General features: G+C 40.1%; 1 protein-coding gene across 1 annotated transcript; it reads left to right on the top strand.

The window, feature by feature from the left end:
- The first annotated feature begins 951 nt into the window (after positions 1–951).
- On the top strand, positions 952–10,273 carry LOC139449016 (solute carrier family 22 member 15-like). Its single transcript, XM_071230501.1, has 7 exons — positions 952–1,115; positions 1,724–1,858; positions 1,988–2,059; positions 2,561–2,686; positions 3,379–3,451; positions 8,163–8,221; positions 9,991–10,273. Exons 1-7 carry the CDS (start codon positions 952–954, stop codon positions 10,271–10,273), a joined length of 912 nt encoding a protein of 303 aa, XP_071086602.1.
- The last annotated feature ends 276 nt before the right edge of the window (positions 10,274–10,549 follow it).

Below are 10,549 nucleotides of genomic sequence, written 5' to 3'. Positions count from 1 at the left end.
GACTGCTGGAGGAGATCCAACATTGCTGACAGGAGAAGCTGCAGCATCCACAGGTTCTTCGGGTACACTAGGATACGACTTTAAAGTCGAATAATCTGGAACATAACCTGTATGAGAGATGCTATCAGGCGATGTAGCTGGCAATGGGTGCAAGGGAGCTAGCTGACTTTGGGTGGGTCTGATTGTCCTCTGGGGATCCACCTAACACAGAAGAAGCACGAAATTTGGAATTCTTGGCAAGCCTGTAGGAACTGTGTCAGCAGGAGAATGAATGGAAGTGTGACAGGCTGACAGGTGACAATTGAATGTACGACAATCATGACGTACAACTACTTATATTTACACAGTGGAGAAGCAGCCTTGATATGGATCAACGATAAAATAAGGCTGCAGGTGACACTGACATGATTTTAGAAACCTGTTGTGCATGCCAAGGTTAACAATATACCCGGCCTGCCTATCTGCTATGGACGATCCCTTGGACGACCAAGACCTTGAGTATCACCCTTCGAGAGCATCCCAATGTTTCTGGCACGATTTTCAAAACTCAGTCTCATAGTCATCTGTTACTGTTAATTAAGTTTGAAATATGTGTCCACAAGTTGCAACAATTCTGATCAGTGTTTACCTGTTTCTGTATAATTCATCCTTCTTCATATATTTGTTACCATTGTTTCCAAAATGTCATACATGTTCATCATCATTTGGTGTCAGACGACTTCAAGGTTGTTTATTTTCAGTTTTTTGTTTTCGAAAGGTACGGCTTTAGCGCTCCCATGCACATCCACATGGGTTCAAAATTATAATCTTCGAAATTTAACTACAAAGTCTATCAAACCGTTTCCTTTTTACTTATATGATTCCATCGACGCTGCCAGCTTTGTCCCAGAGAGTCTGCGCTGGTTGGCTGTAAAAGGGCGGACTGATGAGGCTGAGAAGGTCGTGGATCAGATGAGTCGATACAACAAAAGACAGAAGCCCACCAACACACTGCAGCTGCAGAAACAAGTGGCAGAAGAGAAGAAACTGAGGGCATCTAGCAGCAAGTACACGTACCTAGACATCTACCGGGACTGGAGTATATGCTGGAAGTCTCTCGTTATTCAGTTCATTTGGTGAGTACAGAAGTGGGTCCGGTATGGGAGGGGGTGGATACTATTCCGTATACATTCGGATATGGGACATGTTGATCATGTTGAAATGGAGCCAAAATTTCCAAATACTTGGCGTGGTGTGGCACAATTTTGTTCAAAGCGGTTCTATGTTAGACCAGTTTCTTTACATGAGCTTGATCTTTCAAAGAGACAGAGTCGAATAACTTACTTGCCACATCTTCAACATAAGCATCATGACAGATACAGAATACTTCTCACTTAAATGTAGCTTCCACAGTTACCGTGTTTCGCATACACATGCAAGAACGTACTTCTCAAACCAACAATAGTTGGCTGGCGAGGGACAGAGGCAAAAGAAACCCTGCCGTGATGATAAGAATTATATAGCATGCAAATACATTTTAATAGCATGTTTTAATGTTGCATATGAAATGGAGTTGTAAGTATTTCATTCACATTTGGGTGTTTGCAGTGTGTGCCGCATAATCCTTTTCTACTTGCCTTACTCGGTTTGAAAGATGAGGGCACGATTCCTCTGGGATGAAGAACATGTGTTGCTTTGTCGGTTAGGTTTTATTAAACGAAATACTCAATATTTTGTACTGGAGGATCTGCATGTCGCTGGTGTACTATGGGATATCGTTCGGTGCAGGGAGACTCGCCGGCAACCTGTATCTGTATATCTTCCTTCTGGGAGTAGTGGAGATCCCAGCTTGCATTGTGACGTTCTTCATGAACAACAAGTAAGGGACATCTATCACAAAGATTATTTTTGCATAGACCATGATTTATAATCGTGGTACCGGACAGTTTTTGATGAACATATTCATCTTCATGTCTTCATTGAACATCTTCTTCGTATATATTTATAGACTTTCATTAGCTTTCATTTTCTTTGCTGCATCCACTGTTGGTTCCTTTGGTGTTTGCATCGTCGCTATTACCAAACCTATTACTCCGTTAGCACACCCTTCAGCGTAAAAATCTAACGGCACCTCCATCGAAGTTCGCATCAGCTGAACCTTCAGCTAACTTTGAACGCCCAAACTAAAGGACGGATGAGTTGGTTCTAAAGCAAATCATATCTCAGCTTACCAAGACAATTCACTGTGAACTCTTTAAACCCAGCATAATGGTATTTCACACTCAACTGTAGCTCACAATTTGATCAAGTAAAGTGATTGCATGATCACAGACCAACGTCCTTGACGATAACATACTGTAAAATTGGCTCGTACTAAAATTTAAGCAAAACAAAACACAAAGATTGTTTCCTGTTGCATTATTCTCATGAATAACACCAAAAGTAACTTTCAAAACCTTTCTGAATGCACGGTTTCTGGTTCTTCAGCAGTGTACTAACACCATCAATACTATGCATTCCCTACCAGTTGCGTTCTTTCTCTACGTGTCCAATGTAGTCATCAGTTCCGTCCACGTGTTGTAGTCGCTAAAGATGACCAAGGGATCATCATCAACGTTTTGGCTATGGTGACCAAACTCAGTGTTGGTGCAGCTTGGTGTGTTATGCAGTTGTTGTCAAGTGAGACATTATGGGATCTCCCATCAACGTTTCAAGTTCGAGTACATAACGGCGGCTTATCGAAAAATGTATCAAGGTAGTGATGGGGATATTCCCTTCCACCACAACAAAAGAACATTATGCATGTCATCGTAACAAAATTGCGTGGATCGATACTCATCATATCCATCCTTGGATTGTCTGGTCCAGACTCGATTATTTACAGACCGCCGTCATACAGCTGGAATATTGCTGAGTGCGGCGTTAAACAACAAACTAACAAAATCATATAGTATTGTACATTCTGCTGACCTTTCCCAAAGTTAATTTCAGGTCATGATAGGTAAGAGGCGACTGGACGTATCCCCACCTTACAGTCACACAACTGCAAGAGACCTGTGAAGATTCCGGGGTAGAATAGGTCTGCAGCAACCCATGTTTGCCTTAAAGGCGACTATGCTTGTCGTAAGAGGCGACTAACGGGATCGGGTGGTCAGGCTCGCTGACTTGGTTGATGCATGTCATCGATCCCAATTGCGTGGATCGATACTCATGATGTCAATCACTGGGTTGTCTGGTCCAGACTCGATTATTTACAGACCGTCGTCATATAGCTGGAATATTGCGGAGTGCGGCGTTCAACAACAAACCAAACCAAACCAAAACAACTGCAAGAAGCAATTATCAGTTATTAGCTTGGTACATAGTTGTTTTACGTTTTAGTTTTATCTATTTTTTTAGAAATTTGGGCTATGGTGCCGCTAATACTGCGGCTCGCATTGGCGGAATATTTGCTCCATACATCTTTGCAACGGTAGGTTCATTGTGGTGGGATTCATACTTTGGTAGGTTGGCATTCTACGAGACGAGATTGTGAGGCAAACTTGACATGAGAAAGTGTAATGTTGATCTATGTTCTGATGAACATACTTAGGCATGGGCAAGGCATTGACCCACACAAGAAACATGCAAACCTGCATTGTCGAGGTAAAATGACAGTATACACCGGGATCCCATTTCAATAAAACAGGATTTTTCATGTGTTGGGTGACATTTTTTGTGTTGTTGACTACCGGATTGTTTTTCATTACACATGCAAAACCTTGAAACGTAAGTTCTCCCCACCTCACACGCAGGGACGTTTCACAAGCCCTTGTAATTACAACTTAAATAGTAATTCCGAGTTTGCAAAACTTAAAGAATATTAACAAAAGTAATGAAAAATATTTGAGGTTACTGAAATTCTTTACCATACGTTTGGATGTGATTGTATGCAAAATCAACTTGAACAATAAATATTCTTCAAAACTACGAGGCCACAGTTGGAAGTGAACGAATACGCGGGTCAAGTTAAAAAAATAGCGCTTTGAGAAACGAAAAGTGTCGATTGACGAGTTAAATAAGAAACTTACAGTTTATGACAAAACATTTTCAAGAGAATAACAAACTGTAAGAAACGTTATCATTGCTCCATGTCAGAGTGATGAGATCTGATTAGTCCACGTGATCTTGAAAGAATACAGTTTATCCCGCCTTCAAGGGAAACAAATTCTCAGCACGAGCAAGTCAGCCAGCGCGTGGATTTCTGAGAAGCAGATTAAATCCTTGCTTCGAAGCAAAAAGCCGCACGCTTTTTCCGAGTCAGTGGAAGTCATGTGACATAGCGCAGGCTAACCTCACCTCAATCGAACAGCTGTTTTCGATCAATTTTGATTTTATCGAAAATATGTTACAATGCCATATTAAAACATGTCGGTAAGATATATTCGCTGTAGCAGGATCACTCGGGGTACATGGGATTTTATGTGTCCCGCGTTTGGTTTTATACCACGAGCCGGAGGCGAGTACTATAAAACCTAACGTGGGACGCATAAAATCCCATTTACCCCCGACCAAGGCCGACAACCGCAGCTGAACTGCGTCAGGCGTTCCTCATCAGCCGCCTCAATGTCCTTCATCAGCCGCCTCATCCAATCCATGTATCGACGTTGCATGGCAGTCATCAGTGCACATGGCGGACACACGTGATACTGGCTTGTGATACCATTTTCTCAGAGATTAGTGTTGCGGTTCACTTTAAGCACATTTGACACTTTAATTTCAACCTTGATGATCAGTTTTGCAAAGTTTCATCTATTAAATATGTCTCAATGTATGTTTACAGTGTTTGGACAAATAAGGTTTCTCATATATCTGTCCATGGTGACTTTCACTCCTACCTGACATGTCGACCCAAACTGTGGTGTGTACTACCACTGACCAAACTAAGCAAAAATATGACTGATTTAATAGAAAGTCCTGACTGACACTGTAGTTCAACATGCAAAAACGTTTATCACTACTCAATAGAATGTCCATTTTATCAAACTGCAAAACAAATAATGTTTCAACATTGTTATCTGATGTTTGTAAAACCAAGATAGTCCTGATGTATTAGTATTATTAAATGGGAGTTCCCATCGCAGCAGGGCGGTCGGGTAGTCTAGTGGTTAAAGCGTTCGCTCGTCACGCCGAAGACCCGGGTTCGATTCCCGACATGAGTACATTGTTTGAAGCCCATTTCTGGTGTCCCCCGCCGTGATATTGCTGGAATATTGCATAACGCGGCGTAAAACCATACTCACTCACTTCAATCGCAGCTTCAACGCAAATGTACAGTCGTTTCACGCTGTCCATAAGTATATCAACCTCAGTAAAAGATTCAAGTATATGCGAAACCCTGTTTCCTGCTGCTTGCCTGTGTTTGTATAAACTCTGATAGAACACATTTCATATCAATGTTTAGGACATGTTTAGTTTCATTCTCAATGGAGAGGATCATGTTACAGAAACGAGTATATATCTTGCAACTTCAGGGGGCACGGGTGGTCCAGTCGTCCAAGGCGCCGCGATTCGCTGTGCAGAGTTGCGTCCCTTGGGCACGCTAGTAACCTATGATTGTGGGTTCGAATCCCGGTTCGCCCCGATTATGTTTCTAGGTTTGTCAGCACCATACCCGTGCTCTTGGGTTTCACCTAAGTGGTAAACGTCTGAGACCTGCATCACTTCGGGCTTTCCTCCCACATTAAGCTGACACGCCGCGATATAACTGAAATACTGTTAAAAGCGGCGTTAAACCCAACTCAGAGAGAGAGAGAGAGAGAGAGAGAGAGAGAGAGAGAGAGAGAGAGAGAGTTTGTTGTTCAATCCGCACTCCAGCAAAATTCCAGCTACATGAAGGCAGTCTGTAATTTTTCAAGTCTGGACCAGACAATCCAGTGATTGACTTCATGAGCATGGATCCACACAATCAGGAAACGATGACATGCATCAACTAAGTCAGTAAGACTGACCACCCGACCCCGTTAGTCGCCTCTTACCACATCCGCCTTTTACGGCAACCATCGATTGCTGAAGACCTATTCTAACCTGGATATTTACGGGTTTCCATATCCAGCAATGGTGTAGCAAAGGTTATAGCATCTTAGATAATTTGATTCTGTGAACCTCGATGACTGAATAAGAAGGTGTTTTCACTGCTTTCAAGCGTTGTCCATAGGTCCTGGAGTCGCGACAAGCTTAACCAATGCCCTAAAGTGTGCACATGAATCCAGGATGAGTGAGTGAGTGAGATGGGTTTAACGCCGCTTTTAACAGTATTCCAGTTATATCACGGCGTGTCAGCTTAATATGGGAGGAAAGCCCGAAGTGATGCAGGTCTCACACGTTTACCACTTCGGTGAAACCCACGAGCACGGGTATGGTGCTGACAAATCTAGGAACATAATTGGGGCGAACCGGGATTCGAACCCACAATCATAGGTTTCTGGCGTGCCCAAGGGACGCAACTCTGGAATCCAGGATGATAGGATATCAATACAATGTTCACAATGTCGGCGAAACAACTGGTATGAACTTCTATCTGATACCATTTAGATGTACCAAATCATGTAAATTACAATTGTTTTGATATTTCTCCCATGACAGGGCTTGATCTTCAATCGCCAGCAGTGGTTTATTCGCAATGGTTTATTTTTATTCACTCTATCGGATTGGCTGGCTGAGAGTGGAGAGCTGTGTCATCGCGTTTTGATTGGCTGGCTTAAAATAATTGACGTCACTATTTTCGGATCGGGGATACCCCAGGTCGTCTAGTACAGGAAATCCCCAGCTGGCAAAACATTACCGTAGTGACAATGTTTCCATCTCCGAAAGTTGGTGACCGAGAGAAAATTGTGGGGTAAGAAGGGGTGTGATATGTGGAGATATATCAGAGAATTTCAGCTTCCCAACGTACCAGATTCAGTTGCAGAATGGGGAGACGGTAACCAAAGCGAGATAACGCATCGATATTACGGGACCAGGTGAGCAGCCCCGGTACATTCTTTACTGGGCGTTTTCAAGACTAATAACAAAGCTAATGAAACAGTTAATTAATTCATGTAAAAATACTGAAGAAATAGTGAAATAAACCATATTGTTTTTGGTATTTTAAAAAAATAATAACTATCAACCATATAATAAATGTCACGTTATAACGTTAACGAAGTGTTGATCTAGAGCCGATCGATCAAAAACACATTTTATAGATATATTAAAATAATCGAGACTAAAATTTCATATTTTAAGAAAATAAACACTCAAATAATTTGGATCTAAAGCAATACTCAATGTTAAGGCAGGAAACGATCAATCTTTGCTGGTCGGACTGTACATCTCACAACCAACATGTTTTGCAACCACAGCAGTTGTTTCCCCTTTCAACAGGTGGAGTTTATCCAGACCAATATACTTAATTCATATTGGCCTATAATTATTTGGTGGTTTTAAACATGAAGACTTCAATAATTTAAACATAGTATCTCAGGACAATTAAGAAACTCATACCTAAATCTATGTAAACTCAAAAAAGTAATATATGTATTTATATGTTTTCTTTACTATTTTGATTTCGTATAGGGACCAGAAAAAATGATGAAGATAAACATGGTGGGCACCAATCAACCTTACTAGGTATTTTTTCAAAAACATTTTTTTTCAACAATGATTTACATCTGTGCATTTAAAAATATATTTTGTATTTCAGATAAGATGAAATAATCTTAAAATTAATTTCATATAATTAGTTTTAGGTAGAAACTCAATATCACAGTTAATTATTTTCAGAATTAACAGACAATACAGAGTATTAAAGACATGTAGAATTATGTTTGTCTCACGTATATTCTTTAAACCAAAGATTTATTTTTTACCATGCTTACCGAAAAAACACACACTTCTTTAAGAGTGCAATTGTTATATTATCATAGCAGATAAAGAGCCCCAATATGCATTGCTAGTTTAATTTTAATGATAATTATTTAGCGCTTCTTGGGATGATAAACTGGACATATGACAAAACAAGAAATGTATTCTTATTTATTATTCTCCCATTACAAGGTTTACAGTGGGTTTTTTCACATAATCTGATTGGCTGCCTGAGAGTGGAAAGCTGTGTCGCTATTTTAATCAGATACCTTAAATTATTCTAATGTGTAAATTTTCAGAACATGGTAAGTAAAGAAAAACTCAAATTTATGGGTGATGAAGAAATGACCAACAAGAGGTCCTCTTATAACATTTTACCATAAACCTCATTTCTCTACATTAGCAATGTCTAATTTTAATCTTAATACTTTTTACCAAACAAATCATCTATGAACAGGTCACTAAAATACAAATTTATTATGAGTCTTGTTTTCATGAAGATAAAAAGAAGAAAAATGTTAAATTACCTATTATCAGTAAGTCTTAACTTCTCATCTGATAAGAAAAGAATAAAGTTTGGAGGTACCTGTTGCAGTAAAATAACATTACAAGGGTATTAAAATGCAATTATTTGTAGAACTATTGAAATGATAATTTTTTGTTTACATATATCCTATGTATTTTTGTTTCACACATAATAAAGTATTGTGCTTGTCAAATTCACATTGTTTCTTGTCATTCACAAATATGGGGAAATTAGATAACTCATTTAGTAACATTTTTGGTGTCGTGATATTAAATATTATGTTCAGAAGAAACATTGTCCACTGAAAAAGTTGTTTTTTTTATATAATAAAAACACATGTGCTTACCATGTTCAGGAACCAAAAAAAATATTAAAAAATGACATGAAATAATGATCATTTTACATATTAAATTATTCACTGTAAAATTAGTTTTAAAGAGGAAAATTCGTTAAAAAATATTACAATCCATTTATGGATTTGAAAAGATTTACCTAGCAGTAATCAGCTGATCAGTTGCCTGAGTTGGTATTTATAGAATCTTGCCTGATCAATCCTGCTGACAGCTCCTTGGGCCCTTGTTTTTCGTTTACAATAGTTCACAATATTTAAGACAATATGTAATTCATCAGATTGACGAAATGGATCGGGTAGTCCGGCACGGTGACTTGGTTTGTTTAGTGTCATTGTATCCCATTTGCAAGGAGCGATGCTTATGATGTCAGCAACTGGACTGGACTGTCAGGCCTGGAAATCGAGGAGCAAAAGAAACTAATCCTCACCGTTTATTTTATCATATGTTTGATTCTTAATTGAATATATCTTAAGTTAGCGATGTTGTATCCGAAACTAGAACTGTACTGTTGCTTAGTCAACACTTAAAGAATCCTTTAGCACTGTTTTATTTTTCCAAATGATTTAAAACCTTTAAATTTAAAAAAGAACACAGTCGCATAATACACAACTGCTAATGGGTATCTCTTTATTTTTGTCATTTGAGTTTTTTTGGCACACAATTACAACATTTCAAACTCTATCTCTGATGTTACCGAACTAAACAAATCTCTCTTAAGCCTATATCATACGCAAAAAATATGTCCCATAAACAAATATGAATACGATCAATTTATGACCTTAAATATACGAACACAGCCTCCGTGGTCTAGTGGTAGAGCGTCCGCCCGGAGAACAGAAGGTCCCGTCCGCGTCATACCAAAAGACGTTAAGAGATGTTACGTGTTGTTACCCTGTCTGGTGCTCGGCATTAAGGGGCTAAAACAAGGCCTTGTCGGCTCAGAGTCCGTATACTGTGGGGTATTCATGTTAAACTGCGGCATCGTATCTCAGTGAGCTAGCACTATAAATCGGCATCGGTCCGGACTAGTACAAGCAGCCACACAAATAACACGTGCATGCACGTCGCTATATAAGTGCAATAATCTTGGACGCGACGTTAAACCCCATTTCACCTCACCTCATTCGTACAGTAAACCATTTTATCCGTCAGTACTCAGTATCCTTCCGTTGTGAGCATTGGCTATGGCTCAGGACAATACATTGTGGTATATGTTTATTTATGTGTTCCTAAAATGTTCCAACACAGAAGTCAATATCGTCATCGTGGCGGGATTTTTCCAAGATGGCGGCACTTCCGGTTCTGGTGCATGCTGGAATACACCGGAACCGGTAGTGCTACCATATTGGAAAAGACGCCATATCCCGGGAAGATCGCGTCAGGCCTGGTCACGTGCAGGATGCGACACCATCTTGATGGGATCTCGCCGGAAGTGACGGGATCTCGCTGGGCGCATGCTCGGAGGAGAGAGAGGAAGAAAAAGGAGATGGGGCGTGGCGGGGCGTGGTGGGGCGTGTCGTGGCGGAGATAGATAGATGGAGTGGACGTTGTAATGGTGGGATTTGTCTACTCACATGGGCGGGTAGCCTCTGGTCTAACTATACGTTGCTGTTGTTCTTGTGGATCTTCCATGGGTTCCAATAACTGTAAAATACGCTAAAGTGGATTGGATTCATCTATTAATTTGAGATCGTCTGCACCCTGGGTTTTAGCTACTTTTACGGGAGGCTGGCCCTGAATGGTTGAATGCAGATGTACCCACAATGTTTCAGGGTCGTTTCAGGTTACAGATCATAATGTGGTGATC

The sequence above is a fragment of the Haliotis cracherodii genome, unplaced genomic scaffold (genome assembly GCF_022045235.1).
Source record: "Haliotis cracherodii isolate W230 unplaced genomic scaffold, xgHalCrac1.p SCAF_7, whole genome shotgun sequence".
Lineage (NCBI taxonomy): Eukaryota > Metazoa > Mollusca > Gastropoda > Lepetellida > Haliotidae > Haliotis > Haliotis cracherodii.
The sequence above is the reverse complement of the archived record's forward strand: the minus strand, read 5'-3'. Positions and strand labels throughout refer to the sequence as shown.

Excerpts from the sequence above, each read along its gene's own strand:
- LOC139449016 (XM_071230501.1), top strand. The coding sequence starts at position 952 with ATGAGTCGATACAACAAAAGACAGAAGCCCACCAACACACTGCAGCTG. Across the intron at positions 1,859-1,987 it reads ACGTTCTTCATGAACAACAA|ACTTTCATTAGCTTTCATTT; the intron begins GTAAGGGACATC and ends ATATATTTATAG. Across the intron at positions 3,452-8,162 it reads CTCCATACATCTTTGCAACG|AACATGGTAAGTAAAGAAAA; the intron begins GTAGGTTCATTG and ends GTAAATTTTCAG.